At 40.9% G+C, this 26,822-nt stretch overlaps 1 protein-coding gene across 1 annotated transcript in view; it reads left to right on the top strand.

Annotated features, from left to right (window-relative positions):
* Positions 1–26,822, top strand: part of sh3bp2 (SH3-domain binding protein 2) — a 140,254-nt gene that overhangs the window by 99,874 nt on the left and 13,558 nt on the right. The window contains exons 7-9 of the mRNA XM_073047933.1: positions 7,971–8,051; positions 14,619–15,777; positions 19,756–19,882. Of these exons, the coding sequence (XP_072904034.1) occupies positions 7,971–8,051; positions 14,619–15,777; positions 19,756–19,882 (1,367 nt within the window). The remainder of the gene's footprint in view (positions 1–7,970; positions 8,052–14,618; positions 15,778–19,755; positions 19,883–26,822) is intronic.

Genomic DNA, 26,822 nt, shown 5'->3' with positions numbered 1-26,822 from the left:
TCTGAGAGGGTGTAATAAAATATCTTATCAAGTTTTCCCATCTGAACTCCCTCCATTTCTGTGAACTGGTACACTTCCATTGATAACTCCATATTATTGTCCATTCTTCCTCAGATATAATTTTCCCTCCTTCCTTCTCCCATTTTGTTTTAATGTATGAAGTTGAGTGTGTTTCAAGATTTGACAAACCCTTATACACGCTTGAAATGATTCTACTACCATTGTCTAAATTATATTATTTTCTAAATAGCTCTATCAAGCATGTACTTGTCTTGGTTACATTTTTAGCAGTCCTACTAACATATTGTCGCATCTGTAAATACCGATAAAAATCTTATTTTTCTAATAAGTGTTTCTCTTTAAGCATTTCAAAACTGAACAGTGTTCCTCCTTCATTATATTGCAAAGAACTGTTATTCCTTTAGCTGTCCAGTCCAGTCCAGTCCTTAAATCTAGCATCCAGTTTATTCCACTTAAAATCCGAGTCATATGCACACCACTTAAGAATTGCAATATCTCCCTCTAGTTTATGTTCTTTTATAATAGTTTTCCATATTTTAAGAGTCCTTTTCACCCATGGATTATCAATAGTATTTCTGCACCTTTGTAGGTTGTTATCAGCCAAAATTGCTTGTATGGGGTTGGGAAGTTTCCCCTCCTCAATGTTTTTCCATTGAGCGTCATATGATGGGTTGCACCAACTTATCACAGCTGTCAACTGTGCTGCAAAATAATAATCTCTAAGAGAAGGTAGGCCCCATCCCCCCTTTTCCTTGGCTAATTGCAAAATTTTGAGAAGAACTCTAGGCCTTTTATCTTGCCAAATATATCTTGATAACATTTTGTTCCATTCATTGAATTGATTTTGATTAATCTCTATTGGTAGGGTTTGAAAGAGATATAATAGTCTGGGCAGTATATTCATTTTAATAGATTCAATCCTTGAACTGAAACTAAAAAAAGGGAATTAGGTTCCATCTTGTTAAATCTTCCTTAATTTTTTATATATAGGCTGATAATTGCATTCTGATAATTTTGCCACATCTTTTGGCATAATGATGCCCAAATATTTGAAAGACTGTGTGTGCCATGCCTAATGATATCTATTCAATTTCTCTTGGTGGGCTATAGTTATATGAAAGTAATTGGGTTTTATCTATGTTGATCTTGTATCCTGATGATTGACCATATTGTTCAAAGGATTGCATCAATTTAGGTAAAGAGTATGTTGGTTGCCCTAGATAGATCAAAATGTCATCCGTGTAACAGGCCAATTTATGCTCTGTCCCTTTAATAATAATTCCCCTGATATCTTCATTTTGCCTGGCGTATTGAGCTGATGGTTCCAGATATAATGTGAAAAGTAGCGGTGACCATGCACAACCCTGTCTTGTGCCCCTTTCTAGGGTAAGACTACTTGATAAATATCCATTGATTTTAATCCTAGCAGTAGGGTTGTCATTATAGTGTCTGTATAGTTTTAATAATTGTGTCTTGGAAACCAAATCTATGTAAAACTCTGTAAAGAAAATTCCAATTAACTGAATCAAATGCCTTTTCAGCATCCACGTTTATCACTATTGCTTCGATTTAATTTTTTTGTATATGATCCATAATGTGAAGTGTCCTTCGTATATAGTCTTGTGTTTGGTGTTGTTGTATAAAACCTGTCTGATTGTTTTGTATCAGTATGGGTAGAAACTCTTCTAATTGTTTGGCCATGATGGAGGTAAATAATCTATAATCTACATTAAGAACGGATATTGATCTAAATGACCCACATTCCATTTTATCCTTGCCTTCTTTCGGTATAGCTGAGATTATCGCTTCCTTCCAACTGGGTGGCCTTTGTGCCTTTTTTAGAGCCCAGTTCAGTGTGGGGAGTAAAACAGGAATTAACTCATTTTTAAATTCATTGTACCCATCTGATCCTGGTGACTTGCTTAATTTAAGCCTACTAATTGCAGCTTTTAATTCAACTTCAGTTATGTCAGCAGTCATCCTTCTATTTTGTTCTTCGCTTAAAGTGGGTAACTCTAGAGAATTCAGGAAGGTGTCAGTTTGGGTCATGCTTCCCCCGGAACTTTGAAATATTGAGTTTCGTAAAACACTTCAAAAGCTTTTTGAATTTTACTTAGCTTATTTTTTTTATCATTTTTGTTTTTGGATTCCTAATTCTATGAATTGTATTTTCTGCTATTTTTTTTTCAGTTTCCACGCCAGTATTTTCATAGACCTAGATCCACTTTCATAATGTCTCTGTTTCAGAAATATTAAACTTTTCCTGATTTCTTGCATAACCAAACTATTAATTTCATTCCTAATTTTTAAAAATTTCCTCTAATGTATTTTGTGCCAAATTTGTCTTTTTTTCTAGTTCCTTCAGCCTATCTTGTAATTCCTCTAATGTTTTATTCCTTATTTTTTCTTATATGAAGATATTGCTATAATTTTCCCTCTTAAGACAGCCTTCAGAGTATCCCATAGAATGGGAGGTGAAACCTCTCCATTATCATTGAATTCTAAGTAGAGTTTCTTTTTTAATTTGTTCCTTAAAGTAGGGATCATTGACTAGACTTGAATTTAGTTTCCAAATAGTATTCTTTGGTTGTAGGTCAAAATCAACAGATAAATATATAGGTGCATGGTCACTTACGTCTATTGTCCCAATTCCACATGTGTTTATTTTGTCTTTTCCAAATGTTTTGAAATAGTCTATTCTAGTATATACAGAATGGGGGAGGGGGAGAATAAAGAGTGTAATCCCTTCTGTTGGGGAAAAGGTCCCTCCATATATCAATTAAACCAACATCCTCAAAAATCCTTACATAACCTTCTTATGGAAGGATTTTATTTCACGGGTTTGGGATTGCGTTTCAACTATTGATGAGGGATTCACCTTACTGGGTTTCATGTCCAACCACATTGCTAGTCATATAAATCTACAAGCCTGTCACCTTCTTATTTCTGTTACATCCAGTATGAATGTCCAAAATTTGCCACATCCAGTATTCTTCCTGAAAATCAGTTACATCCAATATTCTTGTCCTTAAGAAAAGTTAGTTTCCTAAGGTTGCTAAACTCTCGGGACGGGGGAGGGCAGAGGTAGTGGGGATAAACTCCCACTACTTATTAAATGCTCCCAATGGCATCCCAAATAGCTTCTGACAACCAAGTCCAGCTACTGGCCTTCACGTGTGGCTTAGATACTAAGCCCAGTGGGACCGTTTCTACTGACAGAAGGGCCAAAGGTGGGTTAATGGTGCTTTAAAGCCAGTTGCTTTGGGCAGGTGGGGCTCATCAGTCGTGGTTGAAGGCTCATCTAGAGGAAGGAAAACTCTGTCCTTGACCCTCTGCTGTCTCGCGGCTCTACCTGCTCATGGGGAAAGCTTTGGTAATAAACTCCGAGGAAAAATCCAGAGGTGAAGAACGTAAGGCAGACCTACGTTGAGCTCAACACTGACCTGACAACTCCTGTGCCAAACTGTATTGGTCATTGTCATTCCTTTGGATTCATCAGTTGCGTGCAGAAAGTGAGCCTGCTGCATGGACAACAGCTTGCTCTCCATAACGTACTGCCCTGGCTTGTGTATCAACTTCACCGCAGACAGCTAGGACACAATACCCATGTTCGACTCTGATCAATGGAGGGCCTACTGATGCACCATCAATAACTCTCGGAGATGTGAGGCGAGATAGGCTTTTATTAGCTGAAAGGAAGCACCGTCAGCAGCAAGAGACCACCACACAACATCCTGGAGATTGAGGGAGGAGCAGTCAGTGGGGTGGGGCGTGTCCAGACAGGTATATGTAGTTCACCACACCTACATATCAATTATCAAGTATCAATCCTTTCCTGAGCAGAGGGTTAGGTTAGTGCTAGCTGAGGTCATAGATCTCCAAGGTGGGTGTTGATTAGGTGTGAAACATGAGGGCAGAAACCTAATGAGGAAAGAGTCACAATGTCTTCATCCAATCATTCACTTCCTGTTATGCAAACACCTCCTTCCACTTTCCCACCATCTTTGTTCAATAACAATTTCCAGAAGTCCGGTTGGTATTGGTAATTGATTTATTATTGTCACATGTACTGAACTACAATGGAAAACTTCTGTCTGCATACCATCCAGACAGATCATTCCACCCATAAGTACATCAAGACAGTAAAAAGAAAGCAGAATGCAGAATCTGGTGCTGTAGTTACAGTGAGAGTGCAGTGCAGGTAGACGAACAGAGCCAGGGTCAGAAGACTGGGAAATCAAGAGTTCATCTTTTAGCATACGAGATGTTTCAATAGTGGGATAGAAGCTGTTCTTTGAGTCTGGAGGTTTGTGCTCTTCTGTCCAACCTGGGTGGGGAGAAAAGAGAAGAACCAGGGTGCAAGGAGTCCTTGATTATGTTGCCTGTTTTCCTGAGGGAGCAGGCAGTGTAGACTGAGTCAGTGAAGGGGAGGTCAGTTTATGCGACGGACTGGGCTGTATCACATCATCTTTATCTGCTGTGTTTTATGACGAGGGCGATCATGTCTTCTCCAGAAGTGGTTTGCCATTGCCTTCTTCCGGACGGTGTCTTTACAAGACGGGTGACCCCAGCCGTTATCAATACTCTTCAGAGATTGTCTGCCTGGTATCACTGGTTGCATAACCAGGATTTGTGATGTGCTCCAGCTGCTCATACGACCGTCCAGCGCCTGCTCCCAATGGTGATCTGTTGACTAGCAGAGGGACGGAGTGCCTGTCAACTCCTTTATTGGAGATGTACCTCCATCCTGCCATCCACAATTTCTTGAGGTTCCTGGCAGAGCAGTTGCCGTATCAAGCTGCGACACATCTTGACAGGATGAGTTGGTGTAGATACAGATGTTTTGGGGCCTGGTGAGCTGACTATTTTTAACCTGTGTTATAATGGAGCATACAGCCAGGAAAAAAATGTATTGATGGAGATTGTAGAGTTCAGTGGATTATTCTTAGTCCTCATGATGGCTGAGTTGTAGAAGTCTTGAATATACTGTATGTCTACTGAATCGTTCAAGTTACATTACCAACACAACGATAAAATGAATAGAGAAGGGGAATATAAAGAGGATGAGTGAATGGGTGTACATATGTCAGATGGTGTGTAATATGGAAAAAAGGACTCAAAAGAGTTTGGGTTAGTGCAGTATAATGACACAGTGCTGGAAGATCACCCAAGATCCTACTGAATGGCAGGGCAGGCACATGGGGCTTTGTTATTCTTCTTTTGTACTACTTATTTATTTGTGTAACTCACAATAATTTTTACATATTACACTGTAGTGCTGCTGCAAAATTTGGAGCAGGGGTACGGCTGCCCTCTCATTCAATAGGATCATGGCTGATCTGATTTGGGTTCAGCTTTGCTTTCTTGTCTGTTCCTCACAACTATTGACTCTCTCTGCAAAAAAAAAACATTTGTCTACTTCAAATCGATTTATTGATAGAACTTCCACAGCTCCTCAGAGCAAGAGAATTCCAAGAACACGTAATCTTCTGGGAGAAGAAAATGGAAGTCGACATTTTTGGTTGAGACCCTTCAACTGGACGTAAAGATTCAGGTTCATTCATTTATCACATGTACATTGAAACACACTTTTGCATTAAGGATCACCACAACCTAAGCATGTGCTGGGGGCTGCCCTCAAGTATCGCCACACATTCCAGCACCAGTTACTCCTTCATTTGAATTCATTGTGGGACTGCTGTGTTACAGTACAGCACAGGAACAGGCCCTTCAGCCCACAATGGCTCTGCTGAGCATGACTCAAAATTAAACTGATTCTCTTTTGCCTGCAGACAATCCATACTCCCCCATTCCCAGTATATTCATGTGCTTAACTAAAAGCTTCCAGCACTGCCTCTGGCAGCCCGTTACAGGCTCCTGTGTAAAAACAAAACCCTTGCCCCACATATCTTCCTGTTCTGAAACTGTTTGGAACCAAGTTCCGAATTTCTCTTCTTACCACAACCAAACACCTCAAAATCTTATTCTGAAATCAGATGTCATTCTGTAAACTCCAGTGAATTTTGACAAACTTTCTTTGAACAAACAAACCAGAGGAATCTTTCTCAAACTTCTATTATCTGCTCCTCCTCTGTCCCTTTCCCCTTCATTCCTATCTTTTTTTTAAATTTTTTTATTAGTTTTTCAAAACATTTTACAAAATTAAAAATCCCAAATCCCAATGAGGAGCATTAATACAGAGCAAGGTTAAGCATACAATAACAATATGCTACAAAGGAAGAGAATTTAACAAAAAAGCCCTTCATTCTTATCTGTTCCTGTTCCCACTGAGCTCCATCTACCTATCACCGACTCACAGTGGCTACCCTTCCCACCTCCCTCTCTATCTTCCATGCTTCATCTCCTCTTCTATCAGATTCCATCCTGTTTAGCCATAAATACAAAGCAAACTTATTATCAAAATACATGTATGTCACCATATACAACCACGAGATTTATTTTCTTGTGGGCATTTACAGTAAATACAAATAAACCAAACAAAAGCAAAAAAAAAGCAATAAATATTGAGAACATAAGATGAAGAGTCCATTGGTTGTGGGAATAGATAAGTGTTGCGGTGAGTGAAGTTGAGTGAAATTATCCCCTTGCTTCAAGAGTCTGATGGTTGAGGGGTAATAACTGTTCCTGAACCTGTTGGTGTGGGCCCTGAGGCTCCTGTACCTTCTTCCTGGTGGCAGCGGTGAGAAGAGAGCATGGCCTGGATGGTGGGGATCTTTGACGATGCATGCTACTTTCCTGCGATAGCGCTCCATGTTGATGTGCTTAATGGTGGGGAGGGCTTTACCTGTGATGACCATAAGAGGTAGAAGCAGAATTAAGTCATTTGCCCCATTGAGCCTGCTCCACTATTCCACGGGCTGATTTATTAGCACTTTCCACCCTATTCTCCTGCCTTCTCCCCATAACCTTTGAAGCCCTGATTAATCAAGAACCTATCAAACCTTTATCATTCCCACTCTCCCCCCTCCTTCACCTACCTATCACCCTCATCAACAGGATCTGCCTACCTCCTGCCAGCTCTAGCTCCACTCCTTCGCTCTCTGGCTCTGCACTGGCTGTCTCCTCTCCTTTCTTACTTCATTGAAGCCTGAAGGTCAAACTAAAGTTAACTAGCCCGGAGGTCAAGGCCTGATGCCTGAAGCCCTTGGGTCATCGTGTCTGGAAGTTAAGGGCCTGATGTCTGCAGTAGTGGGGCCAAAGACTCCGGAGGTGGCCTTGACCTAGGTTTTGGAGTCCTGTCTGTGTGTGAGTAGATGGGTGGATGGGAGTAAAGGGGAAAGTTTGCTGTTGTTTCGCTTTGTTGCTGTTTTTGTTGTGGTGTTGTTGTTACTTGTGTTGTTCAGCTGAACATTGTGGACATGCTATGTTGGTGGCAGAATGTGTGGTGACACTTATGGTCTGCCCCCAGCAAGTCCTTAGATACAGCACCGAATAGGCCCGGTATATACCGGCCCTTTCAGCACTGCTGCCACGCCAACTCCTGATAACCCCGATTTGATCCTAACCTAATCACAAGGCAATTTACAATGACCAATTAACCTAGCCAGTACGTCTTTGGACTTTGGGAGGAAGCTGGAGTGCCCGGGGAAAACCCACACATTCCGCGAGGAGAACTTAGAGAGGATGCTGGGTCTGAATTCTGAACTCCAAACCACTGGGCTGTAATGGTGCCGTAGTATGGTTGGTCGGTTTCATTGTTATCACAAACAACATATTTCACCGTGTGCTTCAGTATAGATGGGTTAACTAAATCTAATTCTGAATCTTTTAGTCCAGGCGAAAAATCTTGACCAGAAACATCCACTGTCCATTTCCCTCTACGGATGCTGCCTGACCTGTTGAGTTTCTGTAGCTCCTTTGCCTGTTGCCACAGAGGAATCTTTACTCTGTGTGTTGTTTATTCTTACGGACTTTATTGTCTTTTGCAGATTACGCAGAAGATGATGAGGATGATGAAGATGATTACTTGCGACCAGATGGGCTGCAGGAAAGCCCGAGGCCAGAAGACGGTAAACTACACTGTCCATTTTATTTTGAGTGCTCTTTCACAGGAGGTTAATGACACTGAATAAAGAATAGAACATAGAACAATACAACACAGTCGAGGCCCTTCGGCCTGCAATGTTGTGCCAACCCTTAAACCCTGCCTCCCATATGCCTCTTCATTGTGGTGGTGTGTTGGGGAGGAAGCATTAAGAAGAGGGACGCCTCACGTCTTAATAAGCTGGTAAGGAAGGCGGGCTCTGTCGTGGGCAAAGTACTGGAGAGTTTAACATCGGTAGCTGAGCGAAGGGCGCTGAGTAGGCTACGGTCAATTATGGATAACTCTGAACATCCTCTACATAGCACCATCCAGAGACAGAGAAGCAGTTTCAGCGACAGGTTACTATCGATGCAATGCTCCTCAGACAGGATGAAGAGGTCAATACTCCCCAATGCCATTAGGCTTTACAATTCTACCGCCAGGACTTAAGAACTTTTTAAAAGCTATTATTAATGCTTTTTGAGATAGTGATTTAGATGCATATCATATTTTTTACTGAGTTAAGTATTGTATGTAATTAGTTTTGCTACAACAAGTGTATGGGACATTGGAAAAAAAAAGTTGAATTTCCCCATGGGGATGAATAAAGTATCTATCTATCTATCTATATAACCCCCTCCACCTTAAATTCCTCCATATACCTGTCTAGTAGTCTCTTAAACTTCACTAGTGTATCTGCCTCCACTATGACTCCTCCAGTGCATTCCACGCACCAACCACTCCCTGAGTAAAAAACCTTCCTCTAATATCCCCCTTGAATTTCCCACCCCTTACCTTAAAGCCATGTCCTCTTGTACTGAGCAGTGGTGCCCTGGGGAAGAGGTGCTGGCTGTCCACTCTATCTATTCCTCTTAAAATCTTGTATACCTCTATCATGTCTCTTCTCATCATCCTCCTCTCCAGAGAGTAAAGCCCTAGCTCCCTTAATCTCTGATCATAATCCATACTCTCTAAATCAGGCAGCATCCTGGTAAATCTCCTCTGTACACTTTCCAATGCTTCCACATCCTTCCTATAGTGAGGCAACCAGAACTGGACACAGTACTCCAAGTGTGGCCTAACCAGAGTTTTATAGAGCTGCATAATTACCTCGCGACTCTTAAACTCTATCCCTCGACTTATGAAAGCTAACATTCCATAAGCTTTCTTAACTACCCTATCTACCTGTGAGGCAACTTTCAGGGATCTGTGGACATGTACCCCCAGAACCCCCTGCTCCTCCACACTACCAAGTATCCTACCATTTACTTTGTACTCTGCCTTGGAGTTAGTCCTTCCAAAGTGCACCACCTCACACTTCTCCGGGTTGAACTCCATCTGCCACTTCTCAGCCCACTTCTGCATCCTATCAATGTCTCTCTGCAATGCTCCAAGGAGAATTGCCCTGTGATAGTACACAGTGCATGGACATTGCCACATTGATGAAGCTGGAGTGGAATGTCTCTGAAAGCTGCCACATTGATATATATATATCCTGGCTTTTCAATTAGCTAACTGGCCACAGATTCAGCTTCACTTACTTATCACATGCACATGGAAACAGACTGTGAAATGCTAACAACCAGCACAGCATTTTGGGCACCACAGTAGCGCAGCGATTAGTGCGACGCTATCACAGTTCCAGAGTTCAGAGCTCAATTCCAACACCATTCTGTAAGGGGCGTGGAATATGTGGGCTTTTTTCAGGTGGTTGGAATTTCTCCTGCAGTCCAAAGATGTACCATGATCATTGTAAATTGTTCTGTGATTAGGTTTGGTTTAATTAGGGTGTAGTTGGGGGTTGCTGGGGTGGCAGGGCTGGAAGGGCCTATCCTGCACTGTATTGCCAAAATTAAAAAAAATATCAAGCTAAGGATGTGCTGGACATAATAGCACCGACATAGCAGCATAGGCAACAGCAACAAAACAAGTTCATTTCCTCCCTCACACCCACTTCTACACTCATACACAATTCAAGCATCACGTTGGGAATGGACAACCCTGGAGATGGAAATGTGAGGCTATCTCTGGGAATGAGAATCAGTTTATTGTTGTCACATGCACCAAGGTACAGCTATAAACTTTGTTCTGCTTGCTGTCCTTACGGATCATTTCACCACTTCAAAACCTTGAGGGAAGAGTAATACCACAATGCAGAATAAAGTGTTACAGTAATGAAAAGAGTGTAGTGTATGTAGGTTGTGAGGTTAAGAGTGTATTTTACTGCACAAGGTGATTGCTCAGTAGTATAACAGCAGGGTGGAAGATGTCCTTAAGCTTGGAAGTACATGCTTTTAGGCATTTGATCCTTCTGTTCAATTGGAAGTGGGAGAAGAGAAGATGACCTAGATGGGTGGGGTCTTTGGTTTAAAGTCAGGGGATGAGAGCTCATCATTTGGTCTGAGGAGTTCCAGGAGGAAGTATTTAAAGCACTGAGCCCTGTGGTTCATCGTTTCACTCAGCTGTAATGGAACGGAAGCATTAAGACCTGATCAAGGGTCTCAGCCCAAAACATCGACTGTTCACTCCCCTCCATAGATGGTGCTTGACCTACAGAGTTCCTCAAGCAACTTGTGTGTGTCAAAATGTTCATCATGAACGTGTTGCAGAGTTTGCTGCATGCTAAACAGATGCTTTCATTCTTATTTTAAAATGAGTTTGGAAAATATATATCATGTAGAAAATGTGAGCACAATTGTGTTAAAAAGTCATCAAGTACATAGTTACATTCAAAATCCTTTGCAAGACATGTTGTTAGCTATCTATAAAGCCATAAGAATCAGAAGCAGAATTAGGCCATTCAGCCCATCAAGTCTGTTCCACCATTAGGTTATGGCTCATTTTTCTTCAACCTGATTCTCCTGCCTTCTCCCCATAAACCTTAACTCCATTAACACAGTGTGCTATGTGCTATTGTCAGGAATAGAAGAGGCTGTTTTTATAACAAAAAGGATGGGCGAAGGACGGGATGGAATCTCCCTGTTGGATATTAGTCAAATGAATAGGAGAAAACTTACTTCTTCCTTTATCTGACCGAAGAACACAAGGAGTTGGCCACCAGGCTGCACAATTCCATTAATTCACAGCCCTCTGAGAGAAGAAATTTCTATACACCTCAGTTTTAAGTGATGCTCTCATACTGGGGTGGCACGGTATCATAGCAGTTAATGCCACATCTTGCAGTGCAAGCTATTAGACTGGGTTTCGATTTGTGCCTCTGTAAGGAGTTGAAACATTTTCCCCGTGACCACATAGGTTTCCTCCAGGTGCTCTAGTTTCCTCCCACATTCCAAAGATGTACAGGCTAGGGTTAGTAAGTTGTGTGCATTCTATGTTGGTGCTGAAAGTATGGCCACACCTGTGTGCTGCCCTCAGCAAATCCTTGGAGTGTGATGGTCATTGATGAAACAATGTATTTCACTGTATTGTAAATAATTTGGAAAATGTGTAGCTCAAGGTGGTGGATGGTTGGGTTGTGTTGTTCTCTGATCTTGGCAATGTTTCGTCAACATATAAAACGTCATCACTGACAATATCTTCTCATATGGTGACGAAACATTTGCAAGTAAATTGCCAAGATTGAAGAACAACTCAACCCAACTATTTCACTGTTTCCATGTACATGTGACAAATGAACAGAATGTTTAAATCTGATCTTTAATCTTATTTTATAGCTCTGTCCCTTGTTCATGATTCTCCCACTAGTGTAAACATCCTAACCGCTATAACACTTCATCATGGCTGATTTATGATCTCCCTCAACTCAATTCTCCTGCTATCTCCCTGTAACATTTGACATCCTTGGTAATCAAGAATCTATCAACGTTCATTTTAAATATAACTAATAATTTGACCTCCACAGCCATCTGTGGTAATGAATTACACAGAATCACCACCCTTTGGCTAAAAAAAATTCCTCCTCATCTCCATTCTAAAGGGATGTCCTTCTTTTCTGAGCCTGTGCCATCTGGTCCTAGATTCCTCCACTATAGGTAATATCCTCTTTGAGTCCATTCTATCTAGGCCTTTCAATATTCGATAGATTTCATTGAGATCATCCTTCATTCTTCAAAATTCCAGCCAATACAGGCCCTGAGCCGTCAAACTCTCTTTGTACATTAACTTTGACATTGCCAGCATCATTGTCGTGATCCTACTTTTCACCCTCTCCAGTACATTGTATTGGACAGTTTTAAGGGTGGTGGAGAAGACTTGATGGGCCAAATAGCATTTTCTGCTCCTGTGTCTTATGGTCTTATGAAGACAGCTTAAGATCCCACAAGCTTAAGTAAGGTTATCCCTCATACTTCAGAACTTCACAGAATATAGATCTATCCTGTTCAGAGAACTACTCTATCATCCTGGGAATTTGCATGGTGAATCTATGTTGCACTGCTTCCAAAGGGCGTTATGTCCTTTTTTTCAGTAAAAGATCAAATCTGTGCACAGTATTTTGGTTGTGACCTCAATAATACCATGTACAACTGTAGCAAATCCTCCCTATTCTTAAACTCCAAAATCTTCACAATAAAACCAATATCTTACTTTCCTGCCTGTTAACATTTTGTGATTCACATTCCAGAACACCTCGATTCCTGAAGTTATCTCAGTTGTAGTCCCTCTCTAATTAGATAATAATGGCATTTTGATTCCTCTTTCCAAAATGTGTCACCTCAAACTTCCCCACGTTATAGCCATAGATCACTACAGCACAACATCAGGCTTTTTGATACATCTAGTTCATCAAACTCTTCTTCTGCCTAGCTACATCGACCTGTATTGGGACCATTGCCCTCTATACCCCTCCCAACCTTTTATTTATCCAAAATTCTCTTAAATGTTGTTTTTGAACCTGCATCCACCTCTTCTGCTGGCAGCTCACTCCACACTTGCACAACTCTCTGAGTGAAGAAGTTACCCCTCAGATTCCCCTAAATAATTCACCTTTCACCCATAACCTATGTCGTCTAGTTCTAGTCTCACACAACTTCTGGAAAAGGCCTGCTTGTTTTTAACCAAACTATACTCATAATTTTGTATATCACTATAAGATCTACCCTCATTCTCCTACATTCCAGGGAAAAAGTCCTAACCTATTCAACCTTTCCCTATAACTGAGGTCCTCAAGTCCCAGCAATATCATTTTCTCTGTTAAACTCTTATTTGCTAGATGTTCAATTTACCTCTCAATCTATCTATAATCCATTGCAGAATTACAACATGCTCAGCACAATAAGATCATTCTATTTAATTTTGTAAGTTTTAATGGTTGCATGTTTTATGTTAAAAAAGCTAATTAGTTTCAACATAAACACAAGAGATTCTGCAGCTGCTGGAAATCCAAGTAACACACACATAATGCTGGTGGAACTCAGCAGGTCAGAAAGCATCCACTGAAAGGAATAAAGAATTCATGTTTTGGGCCAAGGCCCTTTATCAGGATTCCTGATTAAGCTTGTAGAAACCCCAAATGCTGGTGTCCTGATGAAGGATCTCAGCCTGAAATGTCAACTATTTATTCCTTACTGTAGATGCTACTCAAAATATGTGCATGACACATACATCCTTGAAAAACACAAAATGCTGGAGGAACTCAGCAGGTCAGGCAGCATCTATGGAAATGAATAATCAGTTGACGTTTCAGTCTGCGACCCTTCTTCAAGACTGAGAAGGAAGGGGGAAGACACCAGAATAAAAAGATGGGGGGAGCAGGGGAAAGAGTCTAGCTGGAAGATGATAGGTGAAGCCAGGTGGGTGGGCAGGGTAAAAGGCTGGAGAAGAAGTAGTCTAATCGGAGAGGGGAGTGAACCATCCGAGAATGGGAAGAAAAAGGGATACCAGGATACCAGGGGAAAGTGATAGGCAGGTGACTACCCAGACGGAATATGTGGTGCTGCTCCTCTAACCTGAGAATGGCCTCATTTTGGCAAAAGAAAAAGCATGGACTGACACTACCCTGAGATTCATTTTCTTGCAGGCATTCCAATAAATCAAAGAAATACAACAGAACCAATGAAAAATTACACACAAAGACTAAAAATCAATGTGCAAAAGAAGACAACCCGTGCAAATAAAAAACAATAATAATTAAGTAAATATTTATAATTATAATATCATAAGTAAATACTTATAATTATTAAGGGGACTGGACCTGTCAACATTTTGTGTTGAAATGTCAACGACTCCTTTGTCCTGATCTGGGGATTTGTAGACATTGCAGATCAAAATTTCAACCTGAAGCATTGACCATGCCTCCCACCCCTTCACCCCCCACCACACAGACTCACATGCTGCTCGACCACTGAGTTTCTCCACCAACACACATAAAATGATGGAGTATCTCAGCAAGTTGGGCGCATCCAAAGAGGAATGACAGTTGATGTTTTGGGCTTCATCAAGACTGGAAAGGAAGGGGGTAGAAGCTGGAATAAGAAGGTGGATGGAGTAGATTGATACTCTAGATCTGCAGTCTTTGTATAACCCTGTTTAATTATATAGTGTAATAATGTGGCTGCTTCACAGTATGGATTTTTTCTCTTTTCCCTGGGTCTAGATTTCCATCCAGTCCAGCCAACAAGAAAGAGTATGAAGTCAGTACCTCCTCTGCCATCTCTCGTTCAGAAGTCACCACCTCCTCTGCCACCTGCTGTTCAGAAGCCATCACTTGGGTTAGCTGCTGGGAAAGAGGACTCGCGGGATTGTTTGCCGCAGCCTCTACCTGATGCATTTTGCAGACTTGCCTCAGGTTGCCCAACTCCTCTTCCAGCTCATTCAAAACCCACTTTTGCCAAGGCGGAGCCACGTCAGAAACTTGTAGAAGCCCCAAATACTGGTGTCAAAAGCAAAGGCAACTTTGCATTGGACTTAAATAAACATCTTCAGCAGGCAATTGGAAACAGGGAAGCATTCAATGTTCAGTCTCCTCAATCGCCTTTGCAGAAAGGAACTACTGCTGGACTCCCTCCGGTGCCTTTACATAAAGGATCTAGTAGTGGAATTCCTCCAGTGCATTCTCACAAAGGATCTGGAACCCTTTCTCCTCCTTCCAATAAAAGTTCTAGTGGTGGAACCCCTCTAATATCTTCTCACAAAGGATCTGGTAATGGACCCTCTCTATCGCCTTCACACAAAGGACCTCCTCCAATACCTCCCACTAAAGGATCTACTGGTGGACCCCCTCCACTGCCTTTCCACAAAGGATCAGGTCCTCCTCCAGTGCCATCCAACAAAGGATCAGGTCCTCCTCCACTGCCATCCAACAAAGGATCAGGTCCTCCTCCAGTGCCATCCAACAAAGGATCAGGTCCTTCTCCACTGCCATCCAACAAAGGATCAGGTCCTCTTCCACTGCCTTTCCACAAAGGATCAGGTCCTCCTCCAGTGCCATCCAACAAAGGATCAGGTCCTCCTCCAGTGCCATCCAACAAAGGATCAGGTCCTCCTCCAGTGCCATCCAACAAAGGATCAGGTCCTCCTCCACTGCCATCCAACAAAGGATCAGGCCCTCCTCCAGTGCCATCCAACAAAGGATCAGGTCCTCCTCCAGTGCCTGTCAACAAACCAACATTGTCACAAATTCCAACTCAGACTGAAGAGATAAAACCTAAACTATATAAACCAGAACTGTTACCAAAAACAGCTTGCAAATTTCCAACACCACCACCTGCTTCTGTTAAGCCTAAGACTGAAAAGCACAACACACTTCCCTTGCAGTAAGTATGGTAACTGTGATGGAGGTGTACTTCATACACTATGTTTTTCATAAGTGAGCTGGCTGTTCACTCAACAGCCTGCACTGGTATTTATCTTCTGCATAAACAGATCCTTCCATTTACTCTTCCTGTTACTATAAGCTTTCAAAATATCCATTTACCAAAACCTTGAAACTAAACTTCACATCCTAATAATTTTCTTTATACAAGAAATGCTGTTTGCACCCTGTAATGAATCTTATAATTAATCTTACATTTATGGACATCTATACTCAGTGGACATTTGATTAGGTACAGTAATGGGACCCAGTGTGGTTTTCTGCTGTTTTAGCCCATCCACTTCAAGGTTCACTGTGCAGTGCATTCAGAGATGCTCTTCTGCACATCACTGTTGTGTGGTTACTGTTGCCTTTCTCTCAGCTGGAACTAATCTGAAAATTCTCCACTGACCTCTCATTAACAAGGCATTTTTGCCCACAGAACTGCCATTCACTGGATGTTTTTGGTTTTTGCATCAGTTTCTGTCAACTCCAGAGACTGTTGTGTGTGAAAATCCCAGGAGATCAGCAGTTTCTGAGATACCCAAACCATCCCGTCTGACACCAACAAACATTCCACAGATAAAGTCACTTAGATTACATTTCTTCCCCAGTCTGATATTTGGTCTGAAAAACAACTGAACCTCTTGACCATGTCTGCATGCTTTTATGCATTGAATGGCTACCACATGACTGACTGATTAAATATCTGTATTTATGAGCAGGTGTACAGGTGTACCTCATAAAGTGGCCAGAGTGTATATAATTGATCCTGCATTTTTCCTATTTATATTACTTCATACTAGACCCCTCTCCAACCAGTGAATTGTCAACATAAACTTTTTAACTTTAATCATTTTATTTGAATTTAATATTTCACAAATTTCTGTACATGATAAATTTCTAAGATAAAAAAGGGAAATTTCATTGGTTTAGTTAATAACCGTGTATTCTCTACACCCCTCTCTACTTTGACAAAGCACTGAGTCATAGATAAAGATAGAGTCATAGGGCTGTACAGTACAACCACACACACAAAATGCTGGAGGAGCTCAGCAGGTCAGGCAGCATCTGTGGAAAGGAATAAACAATTTGAGTTTTAGGCTGAGACCCTTCACAAACTTATGAGGCAATCTTTTTTATATACAGAAATCAGTAGGTGTCTGGAAGGTGCTGCTGGGGAGATGGTGAAAGGAGATAGATGATCTTATTTTTTAATGGGTTCTACTGGGTTTCATGGTTTTGTTTTGTGGCTGCCAGTAAGGAGACAAATTACAAGCTAGTATATAGTATACATACTTTTAAAAAAAAAATTTTTAATTAGTTTTTCAAAACATTTTACAAAATTAAAAACCCCAAATCCCAATGAGGAGCATTAAAACAGTGCAAGATTAAGCATACAATAACAATATGCTACAAAGGAAGAGAATTTAACAAAAAAGCACCTAAATTAAAGACAAGTGAGCTTAGTGTCCTCCCCAAACCCCACAACACAAGAAAAAAACAACAACTCCAGACCAACCACCACACAGTATAAAGAGTATAAGTCCGGACAGTCAAACTCCCAGACTGTGAATACACTTAGTAACAGAGGATAATAATGCCTGCTACCAGAAAAAAAAAGGGAGCTGAAAGCAAGAGCTGAAACCGAAAAGAAGAAAAAAAAAGAAAAAAAAACCCTAGTCAAGAGGAAGGTTATGAAAGTACTCGATAAAAGGTCCCCAGACCTTATGGAACTTTAGATCTGAATTAAGAACTGAATAATGAATTTTTTCGAGGTCCAAGCAGGCCATAATGTCATTAAGCCATTGCGCATGAGTGGGCGGGGCAACATCTCTCCATCTAAGGAGGATCAAGCGTCTCGCCAGGAGAGAGGCAAAGGATAATATTTGGCATTTGGTCGGACCCAGACATAAATCTGTCTCGCCCCAAAAACCGAACAGAGCAATTAAGGGGTTAGGTTCTAGGTGCTGATTCAGAATACCCGTTAATGTAGTGAAGACATCTTTCCAGAATTTCTCCAAGCTAGGACAGAACCAGTACATATGGATGAGAGAGGCCACGCCCCTCTTGCATTTATCACAGAGCGGACTAATGCCAGGGTAGAATCGAGATAGTTTAGATTTAGACATATGGGCTCTATGAACAATCTTAAACTGTAAGAGGCAATGGCGAGCACAAAGGGAGGTTGAGTTAACCGATTTGAGAACTGAGTCCCAGCTCTCCTCTGATAAGGAGATATTTAAATCCTGCTCCCAGGCCATTTTAATTTTATCCACGGGGGCCCGTCGTAAGGCTGCTAGTTTATCTCGGATAATTGAAATTAAACCTTTACCTAGTGGATTAATGGAAAGAAATAGGTCCATAGCATTTTTCGCAGGCATTTCAGGAAAGTTAGGAATTAAAGGAGCAGTAAAGTGTTGGATTTGGAGATATCTGAAAAAGTGAGCGTTAGGCAGGTTGAACTTAACGGAGAGCTGCTGAAAAGAAGCGAAGCGATTATCAATGAAGAGATCTTCAAAATGTCTAATGCCCTTCCTGTACCAAACATGGAATGCTGAATCGTACGTAGTAGATAAAAAAAGGTGATTATGTGCGACAGGGCTAGAAACGGAAAACCCCTGGAAACCATAGCATTTCCTGAACTGAACCCATTTATGCAAAGTGTGTCTAACCAGAGGATTAGCTATTGATCTGGGCAGACTGCTAGGGAGTGCAGAGCCAAGAAGTGCAGATATAGATAATTCTTTAGTGGAGCTCAACTCCATTGCCACCCAGTTAGGGCACTCGGGTTGACCGTGGAAGAAAGACCAGAAGGCAGCACAACGTATATTAGCTGCCCAGTAATATAAGCGAAAGTTAGGTAAAGCCATGCCACCCTCTTTTTTAGATTTTTGGAGGTGGATTTTATTAATTCTAGAGCGCTTATTCTGCCACAGATATGACAAAATAATAGAGTCTAAGGAATCAAAAAAGGATTTAGGAATAAAAATTGGGATAGATTGAAATAAGTATAAAAATTTGGGGAGAACATACATTTTAACAACATTAATACGACCTACCAAGGACATAGATAGAGGTGACCATTGTACCAGACTCTGTTTTGTAGCATATGAAAGATTGACAAAGTTTTCATGAAAGAGATCTTTAAACTTCCTTGTGACTGTAATTCCAAGATAAGTAAATTGATTATGGACTACTTTAAAAGGGAGATCACGAAATATTAGTTCTTGTGCTTCTTTATTAATTGGGAAAAGTTCACTCTTATGTAAGTTGAGTTTATAGCCAGAGATCTGGCTAAACTGGTCAAGAAGTGAAAACATTATAGTATACATACTTTGATGATAAATGTACTTTGAACTTTAACAACAATAAAGAGACATTTAGACAGGCACATGAACAGATTGGGATGGAAGGATGTAGACCATATAGGCAGATGAGATTAATATGGATTGGAATCATGATTGCACAGACATCATGGGCTGTTTCTGTGTTATATTGTTCTACATTTGACTGCAAATCCTTGATTTCACATTTTGATGGGTCAATGAACAATCTATTGAAGGAATTCAGTGGGTCGGGCAGCAACTGCGGAAGGAAAGGGACTGTCAATGTTTTGGATTCCTTTCCTTCCACAAATGCTGCTTGACCTGCTGCGTTCCTCCAGTAGATTGTTAGTTGCTCCTGATTGCACCACCTGCAGTCTATTGTGTTTCGCATTTAACTGGGTATATGATGAAATGATGTTGTGGCCCACTTCTCACTTTATTAACAGTAAGTGTTGTACACATTATTTCTGCACCACAATGAATTCTTCATGTGCTGACTTTTTCTCCCCCAAAAGTTTATACCCTGAGGCATGCAAGCACAGGTAACTTGTGTAATTTTGACAAAAGATCATGCATTAGCAATTAAGATAAATTGCTGTTGTTTTGTGTAGCCGTTCATCTCCCGATGGACAAAGCTTTCGCTCTGTTACAACTGAAAAACCACTCCCTCGACCACGGTCTCAATCCCAGCCAGCGGAGCTGATTCACCAGTCTGACGATGATGATGACTACGAAGATGTAAGAGCTTTTATCAATACATCCTGTCCTGTCATTGGTGTTACAGTACTCATGATCAGAGACATAAAATTTATAGCCTAACTCAAACATTGTTTGAAAAGACTGTTAATGGATAAATATTTATAATCATGTCTCATGTAGTTTGTGCAGAAAATGAAATATTTCTTTTTTATTTAATCTCTGTGAATCAAACTGTTGTTTTTGAAAATTCAGACAGTGGTGTCGAGAAATATGGCCTTATATTTGAAAGTGTCATATAATCAAAATCACAGATTTTTGCAATGAATTATGTTGTTCTCACTTGGAAACAGTACTGAGATGAAGAACAGTTGCGATGACAATAGCAGAGAGAGGAATGAGGCAAAAGATCCTGGGAAAATAGTAAGATAGCCTCTCGAAGAGTGAGGTGTGATCTCTGTTCAAACTCTTCGACTGAGTTGATATTTTGTTGACATTACCTCCTCTTCACTTTCACAATACGATATAGGAGCAGAAATAGGCTATTTGATCTATTGAATCTGCTCCACCATTCCATTATTGCTGAACGTTTATTAAAGCCCATTTTCCTGCCTTCTTCCCATAACCCTTAACCAATCAAGAACCTATCAATCTCTGCCTTAAATACACCCAATGTCTTGGCTTCCATAGATTCCTCCTCCTTATGTCTGTTCTGAAGGGATGTTCCTTTTCCTGAGGATGTGCACTTGGATCCTACTAATGGAAACAGTCTCTCTGCATCTACTGTATTCAGGCCTTTCAGTATTCAGTAAGTTTTAATAAGATCTCCCCTCATCCTTCTAAATACAGGCCCAGACCCAGAGACATCTGAACGTTCTTATGTTGATATCAAACTTCACATTAATTATTACAGTCCTTGTGTCCTATCACCCATTAGAGTTTTAAAATTAAAAAATATACTTAATTCATAAAATACAATACCATTGGGATGGCTTTCTTTATATGAGTTGTAAAATGAAATCAGTACATATTGTTGCAAAACATCAATGGCATGGCAGTAATGAAGGTCCTCCATCTCTGGCAGTGTTAAGAGCTTCCTTCATTGTGTCAGTAGCTTCCTCTCAGTTTTCACAACTGTCAGTTATCCAAGTCCCAAGTGGAGACTCAGGAATACTGTCGTACTCAGATGTAGGAGAATTCTTCATTGCTGTTTCCATAACAGTTTTATTTTACCAGTCAGGGTTGTTAGCCTTGAGCTGAATCTCTGAACCTGGAGGACTGGTGAACCACTCTTAGTCTGTCCTTTACCCTTTGACCTGTTTGACATGGGTGACCTTACCAGCAGCCAAAACATAAATCCCTGACTACAGATAACATAGCTCTCAAGGTCATTGAGGCACACAAACCTCCAAACCATGACAAGGCTGTGGTCCTCTTGGAGGAAAGCAACAATTCTGTCTATCTATTCACTTTAAACAGAAGTGTCAAATGTTTAAAAAGCTAAGCCAATATCATATTCTAGTCACAATTAGCACCTTGTGCTCTGTTGACATTCTCTGCAACTTTAAGTACAGATGAAATAAATTATGGTGTATAGAAAAAGTAACAAAATTAGAAATCTCAATGGTATACAGAAGTACCATAAGCTGTAAACATCTGTTTTTGGGAATGATGAGTGGACAGCATTTGTAAGGAGTGGATGACTGGGTGAGATTTGTTTTGGAGAAAAATGGTTGTCTGATTGTTTAGTGTCCTATGATAAACACTGGCCTCTTGTGGAATTACAGAGCAATAACAAGGAACCTAAAGTCAGCAAATTGAGGCAGAGGCGAGAGAGGTATCAGTCAATGCTGAGTAATGATATGAGGACCAACATTCTGTTTATCTGCCTATTTATCGATACAGCATGGAACAGGCCCAGCAATTGTCTTGGTTCACAGGAAATTAACAAATACATTAATTACAAACTAAGCAAAACCATAAAGCTACGATGAGATCTGGAATACACTGGCCATATTTTCATTGTAAACAATAATTTTTAACAAAGCAAATGCTGGAAGTCTGAAATAAAACAGAAAATGGTGGAAACACTCAGAAGGTCAGACAGAATCTGTGAGAGAGAAACAGTTAAGGTTATTAATGTTAACTCTGCTTCTCTCTCTACAGCTGGGTCTTACAAGAATTTTCTGGCTATATTCTAGTTGTTATTTAATCTAGTAGCACAACTATTTGGCCTACGATGCCTGTACCAGCTGTTTGAAAGAACTATCCAAATAATCTTCATAATTTGACTTTCCTATTCTTCTGTCTTTTCTGGTCTACATTGAAAATTAATCTATATCTGTTATTTTTTCAGGACATACATGGTAGAAATTATATGTACTGCATGAAATAATATCTTCCTGAGTTGTCCTTAATTATTTTGCCTCCGGTAATAATGCCGGTGATCACTTTTAATGGAAATACTCAGTAAATCAAGCAGCATCTGTGGAGAGACAAAAAGAGATATTGTTTTCAGTTCATGAATGTATACTTCAGAAATTTTATTTTAGACATCCAGTATCTAGGGTTAGATTACACATGCTTCTTTAATGGCCTTTTCAACATCTTGCTGCTTTCAGAGATTTAAAATATTACTGCACAGTACAGGCCCTATGGCTAATAATGTTGTGCCAACCTTATACCTTACTTTAAGATCAATCTGACACTTTACAATAGCCCTCCATTTTTCTATCATCCATGTGCCTACCTAAGAGTTTCTTAGATTCCCCTAATGTATCAGCCTCTACCTTCACCTCTGGCAGGACATTCCATGCACTCAACACCCTCTGTGTACAAAGAACCTACCTCCAACATCTCCCCACTCCTTCCTCTAATCACCTTAGCTTTGAAACAAGGCCTTTCTGTTTCTGCAACCATTTTAAATTTGCAGCTTTTTGATTCTGACGCCTCTGCTAATTCTTCCTGTCAAAGTGTGTTACTACAATTTCCTTTATTAAAAATTAGCTGCCACATGTCTGACCACTTCAGCGTCTCTTACTGCTATCTTGTTATCATATGTGTAACTCACCACTTCCCTGTGACCTGTGAATTGAAATTGTGCAATCAATGAGCACGTTTACTTCCTTGGTGTATAATATACAGCCATCCAAATACTAATTCTGTGAGAATAACTCCTCCTCAAGACTGCAAAGTAACACTTTAACTTCCCCAGTCCAATTTTGTATGGATGTTGTCACTGTTCATTTAATTAATCTGATGGGATTTAAGTTTGTTTACAAGTGTACCATGTGATGCTTAAAGAATTCATTGTGAAATTCTATACACGCATCAACCATGCATGCATTATCTCTTTGTTACTTCATCACAGACCTTAGTCTGGTAAAACAGTATTTGCCATCAACATATCCATTACGATTTTCATTTTAGACAATAATTTTCAAACTGCTAGTTAAATTTTACGGAATTATTGTCTCTAAAAGATCCCTGACAAGTTTGTTTTTCTGAACATTTTAACGTTTGCAGTTCTGGGAAGACCCACATTTAAGGGGGATTTTTAAGGCTCTGGACAATAAGCACAACTTCAAACCTTACTTCCCCAAATTATCTGTGATGGAACCCATCTCAACCATGGTTCAAGAGATCTGAAAAACTGTGTCCTAATATCTTGTGTTTTCATTGGTCATAAAGCATATTGGCACCTGACATTTTGAATATTATTATATAAATTGGCTTTCTTACATCGACAGGATTTGTGATAATTATGTCATAATTAGTTTATAATTACGATGTGCTCTTTCTTAGACCATTTGACAAGGAAGTAGAAATAGGCCATTCAGCATATTGAGCCTGCTCTGTAATTTTACAGTGTCTGATTTATTCCCCATTCTTCTGCCTTCTCCCCGTAATTTTGACACCATTACTAATCAAGAACCTATCAACACCTGCTTTCAATATACACAATGATGGCATCCACAGCCATCCATGACAATGAATTCCACAGATTCACCACCCTCTGGCTAAAGAAATTCTTCCTCGTGTCAGTTCTGAAGGGGTGTCCTTGTATTCTGTGTCTGTTTCCTCTGGTCCTAGACTCCCTCACTATATGAAACATCTATTTTTATTGACAAAGTTTTGGGAATGATCCTTGAGATGAAAGGAGTTGGTTAAGTTTTCACTTGATTATCAATGCCAATCATTGCCAGTTCCAGGGCTGGACAGCCCTTTTCTCTCTCTCTCTCTCTCTCTCTCTCTCTCTCTCTCCCTGAACACAGGGAGAAGCTCCTGCTGAATGAGAGAGGTGGCAATGTGTATATCATTGATGTTCAGAAAGAAATCTCTCATGTATATTTCCCACATTTTCTTACGACAGTGAAGGAGGCTACTTGGCCCATTGAGTCTGTGTAGGCTATCAGACCAATCCCATCATCCCTTGCTCCACTTCCCTGTAACCTATTCAATAGATGAATAGGCCATTCGGCCTCTAAACCTGCCCCTCCATTCAACTTTAATCATGGCTGATATGTATCATTCATAGAACATAGAATAGTACAGCACATTACAGGCCCTTCGGCCCACAATGTTGTGCTGACCCTCAAACCCTGCTTCCCATATAACCCCCCACCTTAAATTCCTCCATATACCTGTCTAGTAGTCTCTTAAACTTCACTAGTGTATCTGCCTCCACCACTGACTCAGGCAGTGCATTCCACGCACCGACCACTCTCTGAGTGAAAAACCTTCCTCTAATATCCCCCTTGAACTTCCCTTCCCTTACCTTAAAGCCATGTCCTCTTGTACTAAGCAGTGGTGCCCTGGGGAAGAGGCGCTGGCTGTCCACTCTGTCTATTCCTCTTAATATCTTGTATACCTCTATCATGTCTCTTCTCATCCTCCTTCTCTCCAAAGAGTAAAGCCCTAGCTCCCTTAATCTCTGATCATAATGCATACTCTCTAAACCAGGCAGCATCCTGGTAAATCTCCTCTGTTCCCTTTCCAATTCTAAAGAATTACTATCCTCTCTCATATGCCCATCAGCTTCCTCCAGATTTCTCAGCACCTCCCTACTCTACAGATAATTTACAGCGACTAGCGCATTTTGAGGATGTGGAAGAAAACTAGAAAACCCAGGGAATATTCACGTGGTTTCCCAATAATCTCACCAGAGGTCAGAATTGAACTTGAGCCACCACTGTGTCATCTTTGACATACCAAAGCAGGGCTTCTGAAAGGAGATCATTACTGTCATTTTGCAAATGTAGGAACACTGAATATTCACATGATGATGAGCAGATTATTGTTTTTATTGCTATTAGAAGGATAAATATGAACTAGCACCCTCAGGAGAATTCATAACCTGCCCTTCCTCCAAGTTCAGGTTTATTGTCATTCAACAGTACACATGTATGCAGCTAAACATCATTCGTAGAAAACATAACCATAGAAAACCTACAGCACAATACAGGCCCTTCGGCCCACAAAGCTGTGCTAAACATATCCCTACCTTAGAAATTACTAGGCTCACATATAGCCTTCTATTTTTCTAAGCTCCATACACCTATCCAAAAGTCTCTTAAAAGACCCTATCGTATCTGCGTCTACCACTGTTACTGGCAGCCCATTCCACACACTCACCACTCTCAGAGTAAAAAACTTACCCCTGACATCTCCTCTGTACCTACTCCCAAGCACCTTAAACCTGTGTCCTCTTGTGGCAACCATTTCAGCCCTGGGAAAAAGCCTCTGACTATCCACACGATCAATGCCTCTCATCATCTCATACACCTCTATCAGGTCACCTCTCATCCTCCCTTGCTCCAAGAAGAAAAGGCCGAGTTCACTCAACCTATTCTCATATATGCTCCCCAATCCAGGCAACATTCTTGTAAATCTCCTCTGCACCCTTTCTATGGCTTCCACATCCTTCCTGTAGTGAGGCGACCAGAACTGAGCACAGTACTCCAAGTGGGGTCTGACCAGGGTCCTATATAGCTGCAACATTACCTCTCAGCTCCTAAATTCAATTACACAATTGATGAAGGCCAATACACCATACGCCTTCTTAACCACAGAGTCAACCTGCACAGCTGCTTTGAGCATCTTATTGTCTCGGAACCCAAGGTCCCTCTGATCCTCCACATTGCCAAGAGTCTTACCATTACCATTCTGCCATCATATTTGACCTACCAAAATGAACCACTTCACACTTATCTGGGTTGAACTCCATCTGCCACTTTTCAGCCCAGTTTTGCATCCTATCAATGTCCCACTGTAACCTCTGACAGCCCTCCACACTATCCACAACACCCCCAACCTTTGTGTCATCAGCAAACTTACTAACCCATCCCTCCACTTCCTCATCCAGGTCATTTATAAAAATCATGAAGAGTAAGGGTCCCAGAACAGATCCCTGAAGCACTCCACTGGTCACCGACCTCCATGCAGAATATGACCCGTCTACAACCACTCTTTGCCTTCTGTGGGCAAGCCAGTTCTGAATCCACAAAGCAATTTCCTCTTGGACCCCATGCCTCCTTACTTTCTCAATAAGCCTTGCATGGGGTACCTTATCAAATGCCTTGCTGAAATCCATATACACTACATCTACTCTTCTTCCTTCATCAACGTGTTTGAATCAGGCCGGTAAGGCACGACCTGCCATTCCTCTGGAACCAAGCTGGAAAACGCAGTACATATACAGTCAGATACAGCACATATAGTCCAGCAAAAACGGTCACCAAATAATATAAACACAAGTCCCTGAGTGGCAGGGCTTGAAGATTTTATCAGGTCCTTTGAATAAAATATTGCCCCCCCCCCCGCCCTCCAATCACCCAGTTTTCCCCCCCATTCCACCTCATCGCCACCTCTTCCATTGTGTGCTTAACAGATGCTGAGGCTTTATAAGGCACTGGTGAGGTCCTACCTTGAGTATTGTGAACAGTTTTGGGCCCTTCATCTTAGAAAAGATGTGCTGGCATTG

The sequence above is a fragment of the Hemitrygon akajei genome, chromosome 6 (genome assembly GCF_048418815.1).
Source record: "Hemitrygon akajei chromosome 6, sHemAka1.3, whole genome shotgun sequence".
NCBI classification, from domain to species: domain Eukaryota; kingdom Metazoa; phylum Chordata; class Chondrichthyes; order Myliobatiformes; family Dasyatidae; genus Hemitrygon; species Hemitrygon akajei.
Note: the sequence above shows the minus strand (reverse complement) of the source record. Positions and strands in the feature narration are given on the sequence as shown.